Source organism: Pan troglodytes, chromosome 9 (assembly GCF_028858775.2).
Source record: "Pan troglodytes isolate AG18354 chromosome 9, NHGRI_mPanTro3-v2.0_pri, whole genome shotgun sequence".
NCBI classification, from domain to species: Eukaryota; Metazoa; Chordata; class Mammalia; order Primates; family Hominidae; genus Pan; species Pan troglodytes.
Window position 1 is genome coordinate 67,446,026 of NC_072407.2, and position 23,752 is coordinate 67,469,777.

Genomic DNA, 23,752 nt, shown 5'->3' on the forward strand with positions numbered 1-23,752 from the left:
AACAGGGCTGACCAGTCACAGCTTTATTAATGACCAGGGTAACCCGTTCAGCTAGGGAGCTCCTCAATGAGAGTTCTTGGGGCAGGTGGCACGGGGCCTCCCCAAAGCCGCTCCAGCTCCCCAGTGAGGGCGGCCACCTCCTCGGCTGCCACAGCATGGGCTTGGTGAGCCCTGGCGCAGTCTAGAGCCAGGGGTGTGAGGGCCGCCTCATTTTCGTTGGTCCAGGCCAGGAGGAACTGGCACTTTTTCCGGGCCCGGTAAAGATGATCTCGCTCTTCTCTAGCCACGGCCTGTTTCCGGGCACGGCCCAGGGTCTGTGCCAGGTCCCCCAGTGCTGCCAGCGTGTAGCCTTTCTGGTTGGTCGGGCCCTCGCCCAGCAGGATGCGGGCGACCTCGTGCATAGCCCCTCGTGTGCCCAGGGGCCCCGGCGGGTGCTCGCCTGCTTCCAGCACGTGGGCTGCCGCCTGCAGGGCTTCTTCCGCAGAGGCGAAGACTTGCTGGGCACCCAGGGCTCCGGAAACGCCGAGCAGTGTGGCACAGAAGTCAGAGAGCAGCGCGTCGTCACCGCCGTGATACAGGGCGAGAGTATGCGCGTAGGCGAACAGCACATTGGGCAGCTGGAAGCGCACGAGCGGCGAGACTGGGCCGCGGCTCAGGCTGACTATCGCGGGGATGCGGGTGGGTACGACGGGCGTGCAGGCCCCCGGGACATCTCCAAGAACCCGCTCGGCGGCCGCGGGCTCCGCGGCGGAGGCATCTTTCACAGAATCCGGCGGGGTCCTCGCAGAGGCGGGCTCCAGCTCCGCGGCGTCACTACCCGGGGCATTATCCAGCTCCTCCAGAAGCCGCGGTCCGGCTCCGCGGTTCCACCACCACGGCCGCCATGGAGGCAGCAGCCGCCCGGCCTCACCGCGGCTCAGCAGCCGCTCGAAGGCAGCTTTTTCGCCCGGCGCCAGCCGCTCCCAGAGTCCCGATAGGCCGCTGGGCGCCGGGCCGGAGCTGAGGCCTGCTTCCCCAGGCTCGTCCTCGGTCTCGCGTTGCTGACGCAGCCGGCGTAGGGCGCTTGCTAGGCGGCTGGGAGGAGCGCTGCGGCCGCGGAGCTCTCCCAACACCTGGTCACGGTAGAAGTTTTCTGCGCAGGTGCCATGCGTCCGGTAGCAGCGCAGCGAGCAGTAGGGCGCATTACAGCGAGGGCAGGTGTAACGCGCTGGCTGGACCTCCCCCGCCGGGCAGAAGCCACAGGGCCCGGCCGGCTCCATGGCAACTGGCACGGCGATCTACCTGCGAACGCACGCCGGTGGTAGTTCGAAACTTCCGGGGCTTCTTCGATTACTTCCGGTTCGCAGCGCGGCCGACGGCGCGCTGTGTTTTCGCAAAGCTTCCGAGGATTCTCGGCAATTTCCGCCCACGCCCGAAAGCCGAGCCCCACCCCTTTCCCTAGTAGGGCGAGAGCAGGCCCAGAAGCCGGGCGTCAGGTACGAGCCCCGCCCTGTGCGATGACGCAAGGAGCGAAAAAATGGGTCTGGCGAGCGCTTCGCCGGTGCCACGTCTCCCCCTAGTGGTCACACCAAAACGTGGCCCGATCATCTAAAGAGAAAACCCTCTCTTTTTAGCACTACAATGTGCTGTGGCATAAATCCATCTTTACTAGGCACCTACCCTGGGCCACTAATTGTGCCAAGCCTACGGGAGGCGATGCATCCCTGCGCTGGACACAGACAAATAAAATGCACTAGGGGACACAGACAAATAAAAGGACAGTTAGGGCCAGGTACGGTGGGTCACGCCGGTAATCCCAGCATTTTGGGAGGCCGAGGCGGGCAGATGACCTGAGGTCAGGAGTTTGAGACCAGCCTGACCAACATGGAGAAACCCCGTCTCTACTAAGAATACAAAATTAGCCGGGGGTGGGGGACGGGTGCTTGTAGTCCCAGCTACTCCTGAGGCTGAGGCAGGGGAATCGCTTGAACCCGGGAGGTGGAGGCTGCAGTTAGCCGAGATCGCGCCACCGCTCTCCAGCCTGCGAGCCTGGGCCACAGAGAGAAACTCCACCTCAAAAAGATAAATAGAAAGCAGCATTTAAGAAATATCTGAGCTCCTATTTGATTTTTTTCCTCCAAAACTGCCTCTTCTTTTCATTAAGTATCTTCTCATTAAATACCACTATTCATCCATCTTATTAAGTGCAGGCCCCATTCTAGGTGCCAAGAACACAATGCACATCAAAGGGAGCCGGGGGTCCCTGTTCTAATAGAGCTCACGCTTGTGGTGGAGTTGGGGGTGTGATGAACCAAACTGTGAGTGTTCTTTGCATCCCTGCTACTACTGGTGGTCTAAGCTTCCTGACCCCTCATGTGGATGACAACACATTAAGTGTTTTTCCTAACTTTCTTGCCAGCCCTCCAGAAAAACCTGCCAGAGAAATTAGATCACAAGTCAGATGAGATCCATCTGTTACTCAAAACCCTTCTGCGACTCTCCATTGCACTTGGACTCAAACCCAAACTCCTCTCCATGGCTGACAAGGCCTTGCAGGATCTGCCCCCAGCCCTAGACATCACCTCTTCCCCATCTTCACACAGTCCTCTAGGCTTGAAATATTCCCCTACCTGATCACTTGACTGGTTCATCTCAGGTCTCACTCACGTCATTTAAACAGGCCCTCTCGGCTGGGCACAGTGGCTGACGCCTGTAATCTCAGCACTTTGGGAGACCAAGGTGGGCGGATCACTTGAGCCCAGTTCAAGACCAGCCTGGGCAACATAGCAAAACCCTGTCTCTACAAAAAAGTACAAAAAATTAGCCAGGTGTGGCGGTGCATGCCTGTAGTCCTCAGCTACTTTGGAGGCTGAGTAGGATCACCTGGGCCCAGGAATTGGCGGCTGCAGTGAGCCATGATTGTGCAACTGCACTCCAGCCTGGATGACAGAGAGACCTTGTCTCAAAAAGAAAAAAGAAAAGGCCGGGCACTGTGGCTCATGGTTGTAATCCCAGTACTTTGGAAGGCCGAGGTGGGCGATCACGAGGTCAAGAGATCGAGACCATCCTTGCCAACATGGGGAAACCCCATGTCTACTAAAAATACAAAAATTAGCTGGGCGTGGTGGCACATGCCTGTAGTCCCAGCTACTCAGGGGGCTGAGGCAGGAGAATGGTGTGAACCCGGGAGGCTGAGGTTGCAGTGAGCTCGGATTGCGCCACTGCACTCCAGCCTGGCGACGGTGCGAGACTGTCTCAATAAAATAAAATAAAATAAAGAAAAAAGAAAAACAAAAAAAGAGGCCCTCTCTGGGATGCTATTGTATCTGTCCACATCCTCCCCCTTTCTAAACTGCTAGAAGGCAGAAAGCATGTCTTTAACACCACAGAGACAAAAATAGCCAAGATTCACACACTCACTGTAAGCCAGATGTTGATTTACATCCTTTAACCCTCACAGCAGCCCTGGAGATGGCAGAGATTAAATTAGTAGTTAGTTCAAAGGCCAGCCACCCAGTAAATGGAGTAGGAAGAAAAAGAAGGTCCAAACTCAGGCAGTCAAAGTCCACAGCCCAAGGGCTTTACCCTGTTGGATGCTATTTCTCAAGAACTGGCAGGTCCAGAAACTTTAGCTGAATAAGTAAGTGGGGTTCGGAAGTGCTGGGAGGCTCAGTTGCCAGAAGGGAACCCTGAATCAGCCCCAGAGGTAACCCAACTTTTGGGAACACTGAAACCTCACTATATCCAATCACAGATGTGATTAGGTTACCAAGTCCAGCCAGGCAGTCACAGAGGTACAAACGAGGCCATGCTCCCAACATAATATTTACTTCTAAAACCAAGGCAGACCAGATTCCTGCCCTGGACTCTAAGGCCACAGCTGGTACCAAGTTCAGGGAACGGCCAGGTTCACCTTCTATACAAACCTCTTCCCCCACCCATCCCTTCTATTGCTGCCTCCATAACAAACCTCTCACCACAGTGATTCCTGCTACCTTCTCTGTTTAGAAGATGAAAAAGAATGACCTGGGGGGATTGATCAAGTTACTTAGGATAGGGAATAACCCCAATTTTACATCTGAAGCCCCCCAGGATCTGTAGCTGTTTCTTCACAGGAAATTTCTCTTGTAGTTTACCATTTCTTCCCCCCATACCAAGGGCTTCTGCCTTTTCTGCCTCACTGTTCTCCTAGGGGACATACCACCAACCCGAGAAGCACACCTCTCCCTGAGGCCTTGCAAATAAAGATGAAACAATGCGATGACTGAACTAAGTGGCTTTTTTATTAGAGAAAGCCAGAATTACAAAAGACTTAAGAGTTGGCATTGGGGCCCTTCTTCTTGCCAAAGGTGGGCACAACGTTGACAAAGCGCCGGTTGTACTGCATCCGCCGCTTAGCCCGACCTGTCTTCTTCTTCTTCTTCTCCTGTTTGGCCACCTGGAGAAGGGAGGGTTAATCAGGTCCTGTTTCCTGTCTTCCACACCTAGCATCCCTTCCCTCAGGCTCATCTCCAGGGAGGGAGAAGGCAAACCGAGTAAGAGCCCAGGGACTTGGTTTAGCTGTGAAAGGAAAAAAAGTCCTAACACCATGACCACTAATACTCTCACTCACCTTAGGAGTCTGACCTCTCACTTTTCCAGCACGGGCCAGGGAACCATGGACTTTACCTGTAGTGGGAAAGGAAGGCACCAGCAGGTAAGAGCAAGAAGGTGCCACCCAGCAGAACCCCTCTTTTCTCAATTCAAGCCTTTAAAGAGAAGCTGGGCCCAATAGGTAATGAGAACAAAGTTGCAGATATTTGACCTTGAAATCTTAAGTTTCATTTCAGGATCTTCCAGCTTCTAATTTTATAGAGCACTTTGGGGGCCCTGGTCTGACCTAATTTTAGTGTGGAAGCTGATAACCAGACTAGGATCTCGTGATGTGACTGAAATACAACTACACTCTGGCTCAGTCTCCCATGGACGTCTGTGTTCAACATGAGGGATGTAAACAGGAAGAATCACTCTGAACTGAAGACAGTGAGAAGTACTCTATTACCATAGGTGTGACACTCAGCTGTCAGGACTATGCACCCCACACTCACTAGACGCTTACCGGTACTTCAAAGAACATTCCTCTCTCACTCACCTCCAAGCATGCGGCCTGCTACTTCCAGGGTAGTCAGGGCCTCCACCCCGCACTGGCCCAGAGTGGCCTCATCCTCCAGGGGCGCGCCTGCCAGAAGCACGACTTGATCTTCCGGGGCAATGCCCTCCAGTGAGGCTACATGAGCCTACAGGGAAAGATAAGGCTCGTAAGCGTTCCCTCGGGCCGCGAGAGTGAAGAGCACAAGAAAATGGAACCCAGGGCGCACCAAGCAGCCTTACCTTGATCTGGGCGACCGTTTCCTGGCCGGTCACCTCGAAGGTGTGTAGCTCCTGGGCGCGGACAAAGAGCTGCATATTGGCGACTGAGTAAAGAAAAGACGGCTTGTAAGAGAAGCCAAGAAATGCTCTGGGATAAAGGAGATTTGGGAGTGGAAAGCGGTCCAGAAACGATCGCGACGGGATGGAGGTGGTCGCGGCGGCTCACGTGGGGAAGGCCAGGCCTCCCAAGGAGTTCGGCTAGGGACTGGAGCAGGGCCACAGAGCAGGCCCCGTTCTTCGGTTCCCTCCGCGCCTTCTGACCCCGCAGCCAACCTGCTACAAGCCCTTCGGATCCAGCCAAGGCCCCATTCTTACCTGAACGGCGGTCCCAGCTACCGCGAAGATGGAGTCGAGAAAGAGGAAGAAGCGAGGCCGCGTCCGTACAGACCGCAGGCTGCGTGTCACGTCACTGCTGAGCGACCGCGCGGTTCCCTGCTATTTGTACCGCCCAAGGCAGTCCTAGCTCCGCCCCTTTACGCTCGCACCGACGAACCTGCCTGGGCAGGCAGCTCGCGCAGGAGGGGGCGGGACCAGACAGTTGCGCGCACAGAAGGCTGGCGTAGCAGGTAAAGATGGCAGCTACCATGTTCCGGGCTACGCTGCGGGGATGGAGAACCGGTGTCCAGCGGGGCTGCGGGCTACGGCTGTTGGTGAGAGCGCTGAGCGAGGAGCTGAGGGCATCGCGTGGGTGTGAGGCTCAGTGTTAATCATTGTTAACCCCGAAAACTAAGGCATTCCTACTTGGGGCCTTAGTTTTGCCGTTTTCGATCAGGAGAACTTGTCCCGAGTGTACATATAGAATCGAGAGGGAAAATGGTAGACTGGGGTGCTCTTTGGGAGCACTTCACACAGTGCCTGGCAGTGTCTATATAAGCCACAACGTTTCAGGTAAGGGGCGGGGTCCTAGCATATGAGTGTGCGTGGGGAATTATGATTGCCTTAATTCTTTTTTTTTTTTTTTTGAGACGGAGTCTCGCTCTGTCGCCCAGGCTGGAGGGCAGTGGCGCGATCTCGGCCCACTGCAAGCTCCGCCTCCCGGATTCACGCCATCCTCCTGCCTCAGCCTCCCTTGTAGCTGGGACTACAGGCTCCCGCCACCATGCCCGGCTAATTTTTTGTATTTTTAGTAGAGACGGGGTTTCACCTTGTTAGCCAGGATGGACTGGATCTTCTGACCTCGTGATCCGCCCGCCTCGGCCTCCCAAAGTGCTGGGATTACAGGCAAGAGCCGCCGAGCCCGGCTGATTGCCTTAATTCTTAAGGCAATCATAAGATTAAACATCACTATATGCCGTCACAGATGTGATTAGGTTAGCAAGGCCAGCCAGGCAATCATGGAGGTACAAACAAGGCCACGCTGCCAATATAATAATATCTATTTCTAAAACCGAGACAGAAAGTTAAGCCTTAAGTTTCCAAAGGCTTGATTGACTTTTCAGAAGTGAACATATACTCTTTTGAATCCCACAGAAATCCTGAGAGGCAGACCATTCAGAGTACCTGAGCCTCCTTTCCATCCCATCTGTACCCTGCACCATGGAAAACCAAAGACTGGTGCTATCTTATGTCAATCTAAATAACAGACTCTAAAAGAAAAGGATATTTATTCGGGAATGGGTATAGACTATGTGCTTATCAGGGAGGTAAAAGAAGACAAAGGTTTTTAACAGAAAAATGGGCCAGGCACGGTGGCTCACGCCTGTAATCCCAGCACTTTGGGAGGCCAAGGCGCGTAGGTCACCTGGAGTCAGGAGTTTGAGACAAGCCTGGCCAACATGGTGAAACCCGTCTCTACAAAAAATAGAAAAATTAGCCGGGTGTGATGGCGTGTGCCTGTAGTCCCAGCTACTTGGGAGGTTGAGGTAGGAGACTTGCTTGAACTTGGGAGGCGGAGGTTGCAGTGAGCCGAGATCACACCACTGCACTCCAGCCTAGGTGACAGAGTGAGACTCTATCTAAAAAAATAATAAAAATAAATAAAGGAAAGGAAAAATGAGTATTACATAATTGTTTTGAGATAGTTATCCTTGGCTACAAGGATGAATAACATGGGTGGTGCCAGTTCAAGATTGGACAGGCAGTTGTTGGACAGATGGCCTTGCAGGAATTTGTTTTGTTTTGTTTGAGAGAGTCTCGTCGCTCTGTCACCCAGGCTGGAGTGCAATGGTGCGATCTTAGCTCACTGCAACCTCCACCTCCTGGGTTCAAGCAATTCTCCTGCCTCAGCCTCCCAAGTAGCTGGGATTACAGGCATGCACCACCATGCCCGGCTAATTTTTGTATTTTCAGTAGAGACGGGGTTTCGCCATGTTGGCCAGGCTGGTGTTGAACTCCTGACCTTAGATGATCCTCCTGCCTCAGCCTCCAAAGTGCTGGGATTACAGGCGTGAGCCACCTTGCCCAGCCAGAAATATTTTTTTGTGTAAGGTTGAAGTGGCCTTTGTGCAAGGCTGTGGTTTTTGCAGTCTTTTGTGGTAGTTCTTGTTATTAAGTATTTGTGCCCAAGAACTCTCTCTTCGTGGCCCTCCCTAGCTCTATTTGTTGGGATTTTTAACCCAAGTGACTCACTCCATTTTGATTCTGATAGCTTTCACACCGTCGCCCAGCCTTTTATTTATGTCATTCTCTCTGCCTGTAATGTTTCCATTCTCTACTTACTGAAGTTATGCCATCCTGTGTTGGGTAGGCTAATGGAGAAATGGGATTTTTGTTTTGCTTCAGAGCCAGACCCAGGGCCCTCCAGATTACCCCAGGTTTGTGGAGTCTGTGGATGAATATCAGTTTGTGGAGCGCCTGTTACCGGCTACCAGGATCCCAGATCCCCCAAAGCATGAACATTATCCTACCCCTAGTGGCTGGCAGCCTCCCAGAGGTGAGCTGGGTGGTTAGGGATGATTTGAAAGCTTCACGGAGCATCACCTCCTCCCCAGAGGTTGGCCTCCCCCATGGGGCTCTGGACTCTCCAGTGGGTTCAGGACTCGTTTTGCAATCCCTCTGGGTTACATCTGTCTCATGCCCAAGGAAGAGCCGAGGAGTGGAGCCTTCTGTTGTTCACTGGTACTCATCCATCCACACTATTGAGATCAGGTCTTCCCCATATGGGGGAAAGTAAACAACAGAGAGAAAACCCAAGAGCTTGGACCTTCTTTCCCCCCAGCAGACTATGTACTGTAATTAAGAACACAGCTTGGAGTCAGGCAGTTCTGGGTTTGAATTTGGCTTTATTTACTGTTGACGTTATCTTGAATTAGTCACTTAGCTTGACCCAACCTGTTTTAGCAAAATGGAGATAATTTGCTCAGTACATAGAGCCCTTAGTGCAGAGCCCAGCATATGGTAGGTGCTCAGTGCTTGCAAATCCCAATCTCTTTGTTCCAGAGATTGATTTCGGCCTCCCTGACCCAGTGGAGGAGGGCAAGGGTTGGCCTAGAGGGGGACCCAAAGATCCAGGGAGGCATGTCCCTGATTTCATTTTTTCTTGAGCACCTACTTAGTGCCAGGCCTTGTGTGGGGCCTTAGGGTACCAGGGTGAACAATTTGGTCCTGACTCCAAGCTGAAGGAAAGAGGAGACCCCCTGACCTAAAGTCTGGAGGTGGCTTGGTCCAGCTGGGTGCACTGGCCCTCTGCAGACTGAGAGCAAGGGCCTTGGCTGAGGTGGGATGGCACGTAGGAAGAGTTGATTTAACAGTGTCTTTCCCTGTTGCAGACCCCCCACCCAACCTGCCTTACTTTGTACGACGTTCTCGGATGCACAACATCCCCGTCTACAAGGACATCACGCATAGCAACCGGCAGATGACTGTGATCCGGAAAGTGGAAGGGGACATCTGGGTAAGTGGGTGGGTGGGTCTGGGACTGGGCCTGACCCTTTCAGGGCTGAAGGGACAGGAGTCTTTTCAAGGGAAGGGACTCTTGGCCTGACCTGATTTGTCATCTTTCCCCAGGCCCTGCAGAAAGATGTGGAAGATTTTCTGAGCCCGCTGCTGGGGAAGACACCCGTCACCCAGGTCAATGAGGTGACAGGTACCCTACGGATCAAGGGCTACTTTGACCAGGAGCTTAAAGCCTGGCTCTTGGAGAAAGGCTTCTGAGGCCCAGCCGAGCAGCCTGCATGTCAGCATGCCCTGTGGATCAAGTCTAGGGGGCCTCAGGAGGAGGGAGGTGGGTGTTGGAGCCCCTGAGACAGGGGATACAGAAACTAGGGCTAAAGGACTTTGGGGTCAGGCCTTGCTTGCATAAAGGAGAAAACAACTCTATGTACATGCTGGGGGAGAGTGCCTAATGTGGGAGACCAAATAGGGATCACCAGGCTAATGGGGGGCGTCAGCAGCTTTCTCTCCCTCCTATCTTGGCCTGTTCTTTTTTGTTTTCTGAGACGGAGTCTCACTCTGTTGCCCAGGGTGGAGTGCAGTGGCATGATCTTGGCTCACTGCAACTTCCACCTCTGGGATCAAGGGATTCTCCTGCCTCAGCCTCTTGAGTAGCTGGGATTACAGGCGCCCACCACCACAGCCTGCTAATTTTTGTATTTTTAGTAGAGATGGGGTTTCACCATGTTGGCCAGGCTGGTCTCAAACTCCTGACTCGAAGTGATCCGCCCACCTTGGCCTCCCAAAGCGTTGGGATTATAGGCATGAGCCACGTGCCTGGTCCACCTTGGCCTGTTTTGTTTTTCTTTCCTTGGGCTCAGCAATTCAAATTCTAGTTGTTATTTGGTGGAAGCAGTAGCCCAACCCCAGTTTAGGGGAAGGTAGCACAGGGCAGAGCCACTGGGCACTTTGTTTCCTTGGCCCTCCAAAGCTCACTGTTGCAAATATCCCCAAGCCTTTGCTCTAGGCCAGATCTTGTTTGGTGCAGGTTATGGAGAACACAGATGACTCGGGCATGGGTCTTGGAGATCTTCTGTTCAAAGTACAGTGCTGGCACTGGGGCACAGAGTGCCCACGTTAGCCCCGGGCTCTGATAGAGAGGTAGGAGGCACGTTCTTGGTCACTGTTCCATTGCAGACCAGACTTGCTGGCCTGACCACAAGGGAGTGGCTGGGAACTCACAGCCAGCATAGGGACATCCCCCCGCAGCCTCCTGACCTGCAATCAAGGCTGGGGAGGGGTTTGCAGGCAGGAATATGCTGACCTTTCACCCTGCCATCCCATCCCAACCCCAGCTCACTAGCCTTCATATATGCCTTATACTTGGAGTCACAGGGGCCAAAGGCCTGAGACCCCACCCTACCCCCAAACTGGCTAAGACAGCTTTCAGTTCCTGACTCCCCAACTTGGTCTCTGCCCTGAAGCAGGGCACTGAACTCTGGGCTGCTTCTCTGTGTGTAAAATGGGCACATCTTCCTAATCTGTTAATGGTCAGTGGTGTCCCCAAGGATAGTGCTGGCTTCCATGGAAACCCTCACTCCTGGAGATTCCATTCCATTTTCAAGTGTACAGCCACAGCAAGGAGCCCGACACTGATTTGATCGATTCTGTGACACAAACCCCACCAATTGTTAATGCAAGTTTTTATTTGGCTGTATATACAATTTAAGCTATTAAAATTTGTACAATATTTACAAATTAAATAATCATCTGAAACTGTCTCCAACAACTCTTGTAACACAAAACCAAGGGGAAAAGACAGGGGCAGGCAGGTCCCAGCTCCTGTGGTCCCTCCTTGGCACAGAGCCTTTTCTAAACTGTAAAGACCAGGAGTCTGGCACTCCTGTTCCTCTTTCCCGGGATTAAGCATTCAACTTCAAAAGACAAAATTTAAGCCAAAAGACACTAGTAAGGAAGTAATTCCAATTCTAAACTTCAGAGGTTCTGCCAGTTGAGAAGTGGCCTTCCTTGGGCGCTGGGATTGCAGTGGTCAGGAGCAGGCGCACTGGCCCTTGCCTGGAGTGCGGCTGGGCAGTGGCTGCTGGGTGAGACAGGTCAGTCTCACTTGAGAAGCTGCAGGGGAAAGGGGCCTGGGGGGAGGGGCGGGGCAGGGTCCCTCAGTGCTGCCCGCCTGCACCCCCACTCCCAGGCATTCCTTTCCCTGAGTTGTGTGGTTGCCAGTAAGACGCAGAAATGCCACAGGGCATAGGGGGCACAGCCACCACCACAAGAGGCTTCTGGGGAGATCAGGGTAAGAAAAGGAAATGGGTACCAGTCTTAGGGGTGGGCCAGCGAGCAAGTTCATAGCTTGCCTCCAGCCCCTCTGGAGTCCACACTTGGGAACGGGAGCTAATACTGTTCGGCACTGCAGTGTGACTCCGCACATACAAGTAGGGCTTGGAGGGGCAGCCCCTTCTCCTGGAAAGGGGTGGGGGAAGAAGAGGGCTTCTCAGAGGCTAAACCTTCTGCCTTCATGGCCCCAGCAGAACACAGGGCTGAAGAGTTGGAGAGGAAGGCTGGAACTGACCCGAGATCCCCATGGCTGCCTGGGACTGGAGTCAAATGGGAACCCCAGCCTCTTTCCACTTGGCCTAGGGGATGCCGCCTCTTTCTCAGAGCTGGGGGTACTACTCCCTGGTGCAGACAGAGAGGGAGCTGGCACTTGGTGGCAGGACATGTTCCAGCGAGGGCTGCTCAAAAGAGCAGGGGCTGGGGCTGGGCTGGGGCAGTGTCAGTGGGCAACAGGAGACTCCAGCTTCTGCAGGCGGCGCCGGCGGAGCTCTGCTGCATCGGGCTCTCCATCCTCAGGCATCTCCTCTGTGCCCACTGACTCAGGAGCTGGGGACAGAGAGACTGGAAGTGGAACCTAGAGAAGTTCCCTGCTCCCCCGGCTGGAGGCCAATCACACCTACCTGGAGGCCTTTCCATTTCAGGGGCTGGTGGGGAGGCTCCTGGGGTTGGGGTCGTGGCCTCTGAGCTAGGGATGCTGGTGGAGGAGGCAGCAGCAACAACTGTAGTGGCAGTCTCCTCAGTGGAGTTGACTGAAGTGGCAGGCCGGGGGGGCCTGGGAAGAGAAGGGACGAGAGGCGGGCCTGGCCTTGGCATCCAAGGTTGGGCAGATTCTCCTGCCCTTGGTGAGCCTTGCAGAACAGAGTATAGAATGATGTGCCCTTGTGGCCCCAGTGCCTGGCAAACACAAGTGAACATGCTGAATGAACTCAGACAGGGTGACTGGACTCAAGGGCCAAATGATTCTATCCCTTAGCTGTAAGGTGCTTGCAGGCAGGGACTGTTGACCTGTTCACTCTTACCCTGCAGTCTCCACCCTGGGGAGTCAGGCACCTTATAGGGGACTCACTCAATAAGCCACAATGCTCAAGCCTTGGACTCAAGTTCCTCTCCAAGCCTGTGCTGTCACTGCTAGATGCCAGGCATTATGTACATGTCACTTTTTTAAAAGACAGCGTCTCGGCTCTGTCACCAAAGCTGGAATTTAGTGGCACAATCATAGCTCACTGCACCCTCAAATTCCTAGGCTCAAACAATCCTCCTGCCTCAGCCTTCCAAAGTGCTGATTATAGGTGTGTATCTGGCAGTACACATCACTTATGAATATGAATTAAGACCCCTTTATTCAACTAATGAGAGGTCAAAAATGAGTGATGGGACCAGCGCTTGAACTTGGGCCAGGATGGCTCCAAGTGACTTCCTATTATTCGCTCCCTCAGTTTGGGGGCAGCAATTGCCAATCTAAGTGTCACCACATCTCAGAAGAATATCATGTGATGAACTAAAGCACTGCAAATTCTGAATAATTTGACTTTAGAAAAATAAAAAGGAATAAGATCTAAAGTCAGCTCTCGAATAAACATCACTCCTACTTAGATCCAGACATGCTTTCTGGAGTGGGAAATAAAGGCACCAGGAGTTACCAAGAACTCCTGGAGACCCTTGGTGGACCTGTAGATAGGCAGCCTGAATTGGCAGGTGTCAAAGGCCAAGAACCACTGCTGGGGACCTCTTGGCAGCTCCACTCCTGACCCACCAAACCCACTCTGCTTCCCCTGTACAGACACACCCCAAGGAGGCCAGCACGGTGAGGTACTGGTTGATCTGCAGCATGGCGGCGTCCAGCAATGTGTGGATGTTACGCAGGCTCTGCAGCCGGGCCTCCAGGTGCTGCCGCTCATGGCCCTCCAGAGCTCGTAGCTCCTCTGGGGTCAGCCCAGCAAAGCCCGCAGGGGGCACGGGCATTGGGGGGAAGGCTGGAGAGAGAGAGGCTCAGTCTGGGCTGCTGGGGCCAGACACCAACCTCACCCCCAAGAAGAACCCAGAGAGTGGCCCAGCTTACCAAAGGGTGGAGGCAGGGGCATACCCATCCAGGGAGGAGGGAAGGGGAAACCAGGGGCAGGGCCAGCCTCTGGGGCAGAGCCAGAGCCTGGGCCAGATGCTGTGGCAGAAGCAGAAGCAGCAGCAGCACTGGTGCCAGCAGCTGTGGTTGTAGCTGCTCCACTGGGCCGAGAAAGGGCTGCTGAAGAGCAGGAACAAGAAGTCAGTGAGTGTTCCATCCCTGCCACCCCCTGGCTGTCACAGTACCCAAAGGCTCACCTGCACTGGTGGATGGAGGAGCCACAGCCTCTCCTGAGCTGGGGGGAGGCGGGACAGGTGGAAAGGGGCCCATGGGGGGCCACAGTGGGAACATGCCTGGAGGAAAAGGAGGCAGGAGGCCCTGGGGGACTGCACAGAGAAGACGGAGGTAAGGAAAGGGCCAAATGGACACAGACCCAACTCCCAGGCAGGGGGCCTGGCTATTGAGAGCTCTGTCCTATTCCCACAGGCCCTCAGCCCAGCACTGGTCACACTGACTGCAAGCATCTATTTCTCATCTTTTAATCCCTCCCTGGCCCAGACTGAGATTCTGGAGGGCAGGGACTCTCCAATTTCCCAGCATCTTCCACATCCAGCCCAGGGCAAGTATCCAGTGGTATGCCGGGTGGCCAGACAAGGGGATACTCACAGTTGGGGGGCTGAGGCAAGAGTGGTGGGGGGTGGGGGGCAGGGGGTGGCCCCTGATCCGCAGGCTCCGGGGGTGGTGGTGACTGCGCTGGCAGCGATGCACGAAGGACATCCATACGGCAGGTGGGGCAGGTCTGCTGCCGCTGGAACCAGGAGCGCAGGCAGCTGCGGGTCAAGGCCACGCAGAGGTCAGCAGGTCCCTAGGGGCCTGCCTTCTGGGGCCTGTGCCCTGCTGTGCAGGCTCCCCAGGGCCCCTCCCACCTGGTATGGAAAATGTGGTTGCAGGGCAGTCTCTTGGCACCAGTCACCATCTCTTCTCGACAGATGATGCAGACATTGTCCATTGCCTGGAGCTCCTCTGGGGTGGCATCTGGATACCTGGTTAGGATGACAGGGGCTGTATCAGGTCCAGAGCTAGAAGCAGAGGGACCCAGAACCGAGCTTGGGACAGCAGCCATGACAAGCCTACTTACAGGGTGTTCATGTTGCGGATAGCTCGGCGAGACATGATGGCATCTGTCACAGCTTTCTTGAACTGTCTGAAAGGACAGTCAGTGAAAGCAGGAGAAGGGACAGGATCAGGTCAGGAGGATCGGGGGACAGGGCCGGGCTCACCTCATGGCCAGGTACATGGGCCGGATGGCAAAGAGTGGGAAGGTGTGCACCTTGATCATGATGGTCATGAAGGCCATGTACAGCAGAACCTTGATGAAGCCTGAGGGGAGGGGATGCAGAAAGCAGCAGGTCACAGGGCCAGGAGGCAGAGTGGAGGATGCTGGTCCAGATCAGGAGAGGCCCAGGCCCCTCTCACCTGTAAACAGCTCTGTGTAGAGCATGTACACAGCCTTGTTGTCCCAGGGGTTCTCACTCTGGAGGTCCACGGAGTGCAGCACATACTTGATGAAGATGGTGAGCACCATCGTCATCAGGATGGCATACTGAAGGGAGAGGGGGACGAGGAGGATGTAAACACATAGCTCCCCCTTGCTGCACCCACATTGCTCCCCAAGGCCTCTGCACAGCAGGTGCAGTGGTACAATCACAGGCTCTAGACACACCCAGGGTCCTCCTAGCCCCTCCACTTACTAGCTGTGACTTTTGGCAACTCAGTGAACCTCAGTTTACTTATCTATAAAATGACATAATTAACTGTTCCTTTATAACAGTATTGTCTTGCTGAATAAGAGATGCAGGTCAGGAGCTCAGCACAGGGCCTGGTGTGAAATTCGCACTCAACAAATATGAGCTGTTGTCACTGAACACATTCTCTCTCTGCCAGGGACACGCCTCCAGTTGTCCATGGAACTAATCCTCTCCTGTCCATTACCAGCTAGCTCCGGCACGAGCCTCCAGGAACCCTCTCCTGAGCCCCAGGTTGGGGCTCCTCCTCTGTCCTAGCCTCTTTGTGCGTCTCCCCAGTCACCTAGGAGTGAGCGTGTGGAGGGCAGGAGCCATATCTGATCACTGCCCCTTGGTGGCCAGCACAGGTTGGCCACATAGCAGGTGCTGAGGAAGGGTCTGTTGGGTTATTCAAGGCACATGTGGGGTCACCTCGGGCTTGTCCTCTCAACCTCCCAAGCCAGTTTTACCTCAAAGCCAAACACCAGCTGCACAGAAGCCCCACGGGTCAGGATGCTGTGATAGGCGTGGCTGACGAAGAGGAAGTCCAGGATGCCCAGGAGGAACATAAGAGCTGTGGGGACCCCCACACATGCAGGGTGGGGGGGTCAGCCCAGGGCCCAACAGCTGTTTAATGCTCTAGGACAGCCCCACCCTCAAGCCCACCATGGCCCCAGCGATCTAGTCAGGTGGGCACACTCCACTGAACCTGGCCCTCTGGGAACTTCCTGGGGGAGGGGGAGTTGTTGGGGCTGCCCAGGCTGCAGGTGAGAAGGCACAGGGCTGAGGGCCCAGGCAGTTGAGAAGCCCTGGAGTGGAACAGCACAGAGACTATGCAAATTAACTTCCTAAATTATCTTTCCTGTACAGCTGTGGGGGGTAGCCTGTGCTCTGGAGTACAGGTCCACGGTTCACGTTCCAGTCCTCCCTTCCCCTCCCCTGAATCTCACTCACAGACAATGCGGCAGTGAAAGAGCCAGGAGATGTTGGGGCTGCGTTCCATCTGAGGCAGAGCACAGAAGAGGCCTGTCAGGAAGCCTGGGGCTCACCCCACACCCTCAACCTAGCCCTCCCTGCTCCTTAAGCCTGCCCGCTGGCTACTCCCTGGCTTCCACCTGCTCCAGAACTCCCTGCCTTGACTCACAAAGTCCACACGGTCCTCAGCCAGCCAGTGGAAACATTTGAGGAAGAGAAGAAGAGTGAAGAGTGCAACAAAGCGGGGGCTGAAGTCATCCCGAAAAACGGTGAAGGCCAGACAAGTCTCTGTGACGGCGTACCAGGAACGTTCCAGAAGGTGCTGGGGGCCAGGCAGGGAATAATGTGGATACCAAACATTCTTTCCCAGCACCCTGCCCTCACCTTTGGGGCAGCCGACATCTTACCTCCATCTCTGCTGCCCTCAGTTGCCCAAAGAACACCTTGCCCATCACCTTGCCCAGAAGGAAGACAAGGACAAAGGCCTGGATGTACAGGACCTAGGAGTGGGGAGAGGCTATGGTTTGAGGTCACTTTCTGCTTTCCTCTCCTTGGGACTCATCATGCAGGATCCTCCACATCCTCATCACAGTTTATTCAAAGTTAGGCAGCTGGCGGCTACTTCCCTACTTACCTGACCTCTAGCCCCGCCCCTTGCCCAGGCAGACTCCTCCTTCCCTCCCAGGGAGTTCCTCCCTCCCTGAGCCCTGAACTCACTGCCATGCTGGGGCTGGACTTGGTCAGGTACACCACAGTGGGGTAGAACTGGTGTTTGAGGTAGTAGGCGTGAGCCACCACAGCCCCGGTCAGCGCCAGGCTGGCCGCCATCATCACTGCCGTGCGGAACATTGCCCTGGCCCGGAGACCTGCATGGGGCAAGAAAATAACTTATGTGATGCTCATGCTGTGCAAAATAGCCCGGTGCCTGGCACAGCCTCAATTAATAGGAGAAAGTGGGGGGGAAAATCACATTTCGCCCTCGAAATCATCAGACAAAGAATAGCTTACGCTACCCCATTTTACAAATAAGACTCGAAGGGGTTAAGTGATCACACTGACGCAAGGCCTGGAACCTGGGTCAGTCTTGCTTCAAATCTAGGGCTCTTTCCACGCTGCCTGCCAAGCCGCCTCCTCTAGGGAGGCGATGAGGAAAAGCTGCAATGTTGGAGGAGGGGGAGCTGCACCGCTGACCCTCCGGTGGAGAAGATGGGGTGGGAGGCAACAGCAGAAATCTGCTCCAGGGGCGGGAATGCGCAGCCAGGGCTGAGAGCAGCCAAGGCACAGAGAGTAGCAGGCTGGGCAGGCGACAGCGCCGGTGACAGCTGTGTTAGGGTGGGCAGTTCGGACGCCCGCCCTGCGGGAGCGGGCGGGGAACGTCAGCCTGGAATCCTGGGGTCCCCCGACCCCCGGAGTAGTGTCAACTCAGAGCACCACAAAAACAGCGGGACGGGAGGAGCCGGGTCGCCCTCGCGGCCGCGCACCTGTGAGCACCAGGAGTTGCGGGCGTCGCAGGCAGGGCCCAGGCTTGAGCAGAGCGGCCGCACCGGCGTCTGAGGTCTCCAGCCAGCTGACAGGCCGAAAGCGTGCGGCGGGGCTGAGGGGCGCGCCGACTCCGGAGACCTCAAGGGGAAGGTTCGGGTCCCGACCCCAACCACAACTCGGGCCAGACTTCGCCCCACTCACCAGGAACCCAGCGCCGCGAGCCCGCTCAATCCGCGCGACTGCGGCTGCCCCTCCGGTTAACAACACTCCCCACCCCCTGCGAACCGGAACTTCGGGGGTCAGACACCTCACTTCCGGCGGCGCGGGGCGCGGCGTGGGTCGTACCAAGTGCGTCCTGCCCTGGCTCGCACTGCGCCCTACGTGGGCCCATAGCAATGGTGTCACCACCGTATCTGGGGCGCTGTCTACGGGGAAGGGCTGGGCAAGAGGTCCGAGAGGTGGTCGGAAGGTAATAAGGCAACAGGGGGGAGTCGGAGGTCCCCCTATTATTTATTAGTCACAGATGGTATGGCCCCTGCGCTGAGTGGCCTCCTCGGACTGGGGGACTCGGCCCCGCGAGCAGCTGGGAAGTGGAGCCGCTTGCGGGCTGTACCACCTGGAGCGGGGAGTAGGCCAGGGACAGACTATACAAGCCTAAGGGGAATGAAATGTTTTCTTAAACATTTAGGGAGAGTCACAACAGTTTGACAAATACGGTGCTCTCTGAGAGAACTGGATGCGGAAAACAAAAATTTGTCTTCTCCATGATCACCCCCACAAGTTGTGTGGGAGTGAGTTGGGTCCCGTGGCTGCCACTGATTGGTTGCGATAAGTTACGCGGCCCAATAAGAAAAAGAAAGTACCTTTGCTGTCCTATAGAAAGGGGAAAGCAGGTGAGTGGTTGTTAGGGGCGGACAGCTGCGTTGCCTAGGCCCTGGTCCCGCACCAGTTGGCTGAGAGTAGGGAAAGCTCAGTCCTTGGGCGAGTGATCCCTGGCTGGCCTCCGGGAACGTTTGCCGCGCCAGGACAGGGAGGGACAACCAGGTGTACCCGAGACTGGGAGATTAATTCCTGCTAATCTTGGGACGGAAGTGTTCTGTTTGTTCAAAGGAATTGACTTCAGCGTCGCAGGCCTGCCCGCATCTCAATGTCTGATTTTGCTGTCCATGTGTTGTTCAGCTCTGAGCCATAAGCAAGACCCCCACTGGTCCTGGGCTGCACTGTATTTTAGTTCGTGTCTGGGTCGCAGCCAACTAAGCCTGCTGATTAACAAAATGGAGCTAATGCATCCACTTTGTGCCTTGCGTTTTCCTCCGTCATCTCATTTAATCATCAATCACTAAGGTTTATGAGCTAGGGGGTGCTACCCCCTCCCCCGAAACGTGGGTAAATTGAAATTCAAAGGCTTACCAAAACCTGTCCTAGGATTGGCGCCAGGTCTGTCTGCCTCTAAATCTCTGTGCTGTTGGTCTCAGCCATCTTCCCTGCCACCTGTTGACTTGACAGTTTCAGCTTATAACCAGTCAGAGTTGGCTTCCCCGTAAGGCCACGTATAACTTTTTTTTCCCCTTTTCTTTTTATTTATTTATTTATTAATTTTTGCGACAGGGTCTTGCTCTGTCGCCCAGGCTGGAGTGCATTGGCGCCATCAGGGCTCATTGCAGCCTCGACCTCCCGGGCTCAAGCGATCCTCCCACTTCAGCCCCACAAGGTGTTGGGATTACAGGCGTGAGCCACAACACCTTGCCTATCTGTAACTTTCTAGTGACTGCATCCAATGGTTGGCTTTCAGCCCTTGCTTGACTCAACCTCTCTCCCCTTCTTGAAAGTCTCCTCCCTAAGCTTCTGTGATCCACATGCCTCTGCTCCTCTTTTCTCTCTGGCTATGCATGTGTCCTCTTCTCTTTACCTGATGTCCTTCTCTTTACTTTTCCTGCATGATTTCCTCTGCTCCAGTCCAGCCCCTGACCCAGGTGCTGATGATTTCCTTGTGTGGTCTCCAGCCGGGATCTATCCTGCTTTTAAAACAGTTCAGTGTCCCTAGACACTGTCTGCACCCCAGCTCCGGAAACGGGCATCATGCTCACTATCTGCCCCCACATCCAAACTGGTAATTAAGTCATTTATTAGTTAGTCTACAAATATGGATCAAGTGTCTCCTGTTCTAGGGACTTAGGATGTCAGTGAACAAAATATAGATCTCTACCTTTGTGGAGCTTATCCTAGTAGATGTGACAGCAAACCACAGACATAAGTGAAAAACCTAATACGCTGGAAGATGATCAGTGCTATAGGAAAAAAGTAGAACAGAATAAAGGGGATCAGGATGTGGTGGGGTACTTGAAGCTGGTTGCAGTATCAGCGAGGATAATCGGGGTAAGCTTCCTTGAGAAGGTGACATTTGAGTAAAGACTTAAAGGAAGTGAGGTTATGAGCCAAGTGGATGTCTGGGTAAAGAGTTACAGCTCAATAAAGGTGGAGCAGTGCTGCTTTGTTGAAGGAGATGAGTGTGGCTATAGTGGAACTAGTGAAGGGTGCGTAGGCAAGAGGCCAGGGCAAGATCGCATTGGCCATCACAGGGACCTTGGCTTTTCCTCTGAGTGACGTGAGAAGTCATTGGAGGGTGCTGAGCAGAGGTGTGACATGCTCTGACTTAGGTGTAATAAAGTCACTCCAGGCTGGGTGTGGTGGCTGACCCTGTAATCCCAGCACTTTGGGATGCCGAGGCGATTGGATCACGAGGTGAGGAGATCGAGACCATCGTGGCTAACACGGTGAAACCCCGTCTCTGATAAAAAAACACAAAAATTGGCCGAGCTTGGTGGCGGGCGCCTGTAGTCCCAGCTACTCCGGAGGCTGAGGCAGGAGAATGGCGTGAACCTGGAAGGCGGAGCTTGCAGTGAGCTGAGATCGTGCCACTGCACCCCAGCCTGGGCAACGGAGCGAGACTCAGTCTCAAAAAAAATTAAAAAAAAAAAAAGTCACTCCAGCTCCTGTGTTGGAATAATCTGTAGTGGGGAGGAAGGCAAGTGTGGGAGCAGGGAAACCAGTTAGGAGGCTCTTGCGGTGCAATAGGCAAGAGAGGACATCCTGTGGGTTCTACCTCCTGAGTGTCTCTAGAATTCATTCTTTCCTTGCCATTTTCACTGCCAGTGTCCTAGTCCAGACCATCATCATCTCATGCCTGGGAAAATGCAACAGTCCCCTTTCCTGTGCTTTCCTCCTCATCCGTTTTCCATAGAACGGCCAGAGAGATCTCCTGACACCTGAGCTCACGTCTTGCCTTCCCTCCCACACTCTGCCTTTCAGGCATAATGCCCGGTTGTGGGGTCTCAGGTGTACCATCCCTACCATGCCCCAGGCAGGCCCATCACCTTTTGCATATGTCTTTCCTTCTCCCGGAACGTCTTTCTCCTCAAATATCACAAAAAGCATTGCCTACTTCCTCAGGCTGGGGTGGAGTGCATGCCATCATGGCTGGCTAATTAAAAAGAATTTTTTTTGTAGCTACAAGGTCTTGCTATCAGGCCCAGGCTGCTTTTGAACTCCTGGGCTCAAGCGATCCTCCTGACTTGGCCTCCCAAAGTATCGGGATTACAGGCATGAGCCACCATGCCTCGACAAAAAGCAGTTGTACTTCTAAGTACTAACAATAAGCAATCAGAAATTGAAAATTTCAAAATACTATTTACATAGCTTCAAAAAATCAAATGTTTGGCCAGTCGCGGTGGCTCACGCCTGTAATCCCAGCACTTTGAGAGGCTGAGGCGGGCAGATCACTTGAGGTCAGGAGTTTGAGACCAGCCTGGCCAACACGGTGAAACCCCTTCTCTACTAAAAATACAAAAACTAGCCAGGCGTGGCTGGGCGTGGTGGCTCATGCCTGTAATCCCAGCACTTTGGGAGGCTGAGGCGGGCGGATCATGAGGTCAAGAGATCGAGACCATCCTTGCTAACACGGTGAAACCCCGTCTCTACTAAAAATACCAAAAAAATTAGCCGGGCATGGTGGCAGGCGCCTGTAGTCCCAGCTACTTGGGAGGCTGAGGCAGGAGAATGGCGTGAATCCAGGAGGCAGAGCTGGCAGTGAGCCGAGACTGCACCACTATACTCCAGCCTCAGTGACAGAGCGAGACTCCATCTCAAAAAACAAAACAAAACAAAACAAAAACAAAACAAAACAAAAAACTAGCCGGTCGTGGTGGCACGCGCCTGTAATCCCAGCTACTCCGGAGGCTGAGGCAGGAGAATCACTTGAAACCAGAAGACAGAGGTTGCAGCGAGCTGAGATTGCGCCACTGCACTCCAGCCTGGGTGAAAGAATGAAACTCCATCTCAAAAAAAAAAAGCAAATGTTTAATAATAAAATATAATCAAAGATGTGCAAGACCTGTACACTGAAAAGTATAAAACATTGCTGAAAGTAAAGATCCAATAAATGGAGAGATATACTATATCCATGGATCAGAGCACTCCATACTCCTATGATGTCAATTTCCCCCAAATTGATTTATAGGGTTAATGCCATTCCAATCAAAATCTCAGTAGGCACTTTTAAAAAATTGATGCTGATTCTAAAATATGTGAAAATTCAAAAGACCTATAATATCCAAGACAACCTTGCAAAGTATAAACAAAGTTGGAGAACTTATACTACCTGATTTTAAGACTTATTATAGGCTGGGCGTGGTGGCTCATGCCTATAATCCCAGCATTTTGGGAGGCTGATGTGGGCGGATCACCTGAGGTCAAGAGTTTGAGACCAGCCTGGCCAACATGGTAAAACCCTGTCTCTACTAAAAATACAAAAATTCGCTGGGCGTGTTGGTGCGCGCCTGTAATGCCAGCTACGCACCTCTAATCCTAGCTACGCGGGAGGGTGAGGCAGAAGAATCACTTGAACCCCGGGGGCAGAGGTTGCAGTGAGCCAAGATCCCACCATTGCACTCCAGCCTGGGTGATAAAATGAGACTCTGTCTCAAAAAAAAAAAAAAAAAAAAAGACTACTATAAAGCTACAGTGATTAAGACAGTGTGGTTTTTGGTGTAAAGATAGACATGTAGGTTAGTGAAACAGAATGCAGTCCGGAAATAGAATAACATTTATATTCATTTTCTTTTTTTTTTTTTGAGACGGAATCTCGCTCTGTCGCCTAGGCTGGAGTGCAGTGGAACCATCTCCGCTCACTGCAAGCTCCGCCTCCCGGGTTCTCGCCATTCTCCTGCCTCAGCCTCCCGAGTAGCTGGGACTACAGGCGCCCACCACCACGCCTGGCAAATTTTTTGTATTTTTAGTAGAGACGGGGTTTCACCGTATTAGCCAGGATGGTCTCGATCTCCTGACCTCATGATCCGCCTGCCTCGGCCTCCCAAAGTGCTGGAATTACAGGCGTGAGCTACTGCGCCCCGCAATATATTGATTTTCAATATAGGTAACAAGGCAATTCAATGGTGAAAGATGATTTTTCTTTCTTTCTTTTTTTTTTTTTGAGACAGAGTCTTGCTCTGTCACCCAGGCTGGAGTGCAGTGGTGTGATTTTGGCTCACTGAAACCTCCACCTCCTGGGGTTCAAGCATTTCTCCTGCCTCAGCCTCCCAAGTAGCTGGGATTACAGGCGCGCGTCACCACACCCGGCTAATTTTTGTATTTTTAGTAGAAACGGGGTTTCACCATGTTTGTCAGGCTGATCTCAAACTCCTGACCTCAGGTGATTCACCTGCCTCAGTCTCCCAAATTGCTGGGATTACAGGCATGAGCCACCATGCCCGGCCGAAAGATGATTTTTCAACAAACGTGCTGAAATAATTGGATATCCATATGAAAACAAAAAACCTCATTCCCTACCTTGCATTGTATACAACACTTAACTTGAAATGAACCGTAGGTCTAAATGTAAAACCTA

The 23,752-nt window shown here is 53.6% G+C and overlaps 5 protein-coding genes across 15 annotated transcripts in view; 2 read left to right on the top strand and 3 right to left on the bottom strand.

Annotated features, from left to right (window-relative positions):
* Positions 1 to 8: 8 nt before the first annotated feature.
* ZNHIT2 (zinc finger HIT-type containing 2) lies at positions 9 to 3,230 on the bottom strand. Its single transcript, XM_522056.9, has one exon. The coding sequence runs from the start codon at positions 1,257 to 1,259 to the stop codon at positions 48 to 50; it is 1,212 nt and encodes a 403-aa protein (XP_522056.2). The 5' UTR covers positions 1,260 to 3,230; the 3' UTR covers positions 9 to 47.
* Positions 3,231 to 4,240: 1,010 nt separating this feature from the next.
* Positions 4,241 to 5,860, bottom strand: FAU (FAU ubiquitin like and ribosomal protein S30 fusion). Its single transcript, XM_001168464.7, has 5 exons — positions 5,704 to 5,860; positions 5,350 to 5,432; positions 5,111 to 5,255; positions 4,592 to 4,647; positions 4,241 to 4,417 (listed from the first exon to the last, which is right to left on the bottom strand). The coding sequence occupies exons 2-5, from the start codon at positions 5,422 to 5,424 to the stop codon at positions 4,292 to 4,294; spliced, it is 402 nt and encodes a 133-aa protein (XP_001168464.1). The 5' UTR covers positions 5,425 to 5,432; positions 5,704 to 5,860; the 3' UTR covers positions 4,241 to 4,291.
* MRPL49 (mitochondrial ribosomal protein L49) lies at positions 5,844 to 10,974 on the top strand. The gene is made up of 4 exons (XM_001168645.6): positions 5,844 to 6,038; positions 8,110 to 8,260; positions 9,096 to 9,220; positions 9,334 to 10,974. Exons 1-4 carry the CDS (start codon positions 5,961 to 5,963, stop codon positions 9,478 to 9,480), a joined length of 501 nt encoding a protein of 166 aa, XP_001168645.1. The 5' UTR covers positions 5,844 to 5,960; the 3' UTR covers positions 9,481 to 10,974.
* Positions 10,887 to 18,169, bottom strand: SYVN1 (synoviolin 1). 8 transcript variants are annotated; one of them, XM_016921219.4, is made up of 16 exons: positions 18,052 to 18,169; positions 17,086 to 17,234; positions 16,776 to 16,868; positions 16,538 to 16,690; positions 16,348 to 16,396; positions 15,864 to 15,967; positions 15,086 to 15,212; positions 14,890 to 14,989; positions 14,748 to 14,813; positions 14,536 to 14,652; positions 14,276 to 14,439; positions 13,867 to 13,995; positions 13,610 to 13,786; positions 13,337 to 13,523; positions 12,171 to 12,322; positions 10,887 to 12,096 (listed from the first exon to the last, which is right to left on the bottom strand). In XM_016921219.4, exons 2-16 carry the CDS (start codon positions 17,215 to 17,217, stop codon positions 11,990 to 11,992), a joined length of 1,857 nt encoding a protein of 618 aa, XP_016776708.2. In that variant the 5' UTR covers positions 17,218 to 17,234; positions 18,052 to 18,169; the 3' UTR covers positions 10,887 to 11,989. The 8 variants fall into 8 exon arrangements, with proteins under 8 accessions (XP_016776708.2, XP_016776704.3, XP_016776707.2 ...); XM_016921215.4 differs by having other exon boundaries at positions 12,171 to 12,444; XM_016921218.4 differs by having other exon boundaries at positions 13,610 to 13,789.
* A 73-nt stretch (positions 18,170 to 18,242) lies between these two features.
* The window catches only part of SPDYC (speedy/RINGO cell cycle regulator family member C), a 40,881-nt gene continuing 35,371 nt past the window's right edge, over positions 18,243 to 23,752 (top strand). For all 4 annotated transcript variants that reach the window (XM_063783059.1, XM_063783058.1, XM_063783057.1 and 1 more), the window contains exon 1: positions 18,243 to 18,319. In XM_063783059.1, coding sequence (XP_063639129.1) covers positions 18,246 to 18,319 — 74 coding nt within the window. In that variant the 5' untranslated portion in view covers positions 18,243 to 18,245. The remainder of the gene's footprint in view (positions 18,320 to 23,752) is intronic.

Excerpts from the sequence above, each read along its gene's own strand:
- ZNHIT2 (XM_522056.9), bottom strand. The coding sequence starts at position 1,259 with ATGGAGCCGGCCGGGCCCTGTGGCTTCTGCCCGGCGGGGGAGGTCCAG.
- FAU (XM_001168464.7), bottom strand. The coding sequence starts at position 5,424 with ATGCAGCTCTTTGTCCGCGCCCAGGAGCTACACACCTTCGAGGTGACC. Across the intron at positions 5,256-5,349 it reads AAACGGTCGCCCAGATCAAG|GCTCATGTAGCCTCACTGGA; the intron begins GTAAGGCTGCTT and ends CTTTCCCTGTAG. Across the intron at positions 4,648-5,110 it reads AGCAGGCCGCATGCTTGGAG|GTAAAGTCCATGGTTCCCTG; the intron begins GTGAGTGAGAGA and ends TTCCCACTACAG.
- MRPL49 (XM_001168645.6), top strand. The coding sequence starts at position 5,961 with ATGGCAGCTACCATGTTCCGGGCTACGCTGCGGGGATGGAGAACCGGT. Across the intron at positions 6,039-8,109 it reads GCTGCGGGCTACGGCTGTTG|AGCCAGACCCAGGGCCCTCC; the intron begins GTGAGAGCGCTG and ends GTTTTGCTTCAG. Across the intron at positions 9,221-9,333 it reads AAGTGGAAGGGGACATCTGG|GCCCTGCAGAAAGATGTGGA; the intron begins GTAAGTGGGTGG and ends ATCTTTCCCCAG.
- SYVN1 (XM_016921213.4), bottom strand. The coding sequence starts at position 17,217 with ATGTTCCGCACGGCAGTGATGATGGCGGCCAGCCTGGCGCTGACCGGG. Across the intron at positions 16,691-16,775 it reads TGAGGGCAGCAGAGATGGAG|CACCTTCTGGAACGTTCCTG; the intron begins GTAAGATGTCGG and ends CCTGGCCCCCAG. Across the intron at positions 13,996-14,275 it reads CTTGCCTCAGCCCCCCAACT|TCCCCCAGGGCCTCCTGCCT; the intron begins GTGAGTATCCCC and ends TTCTCTGTGCAG.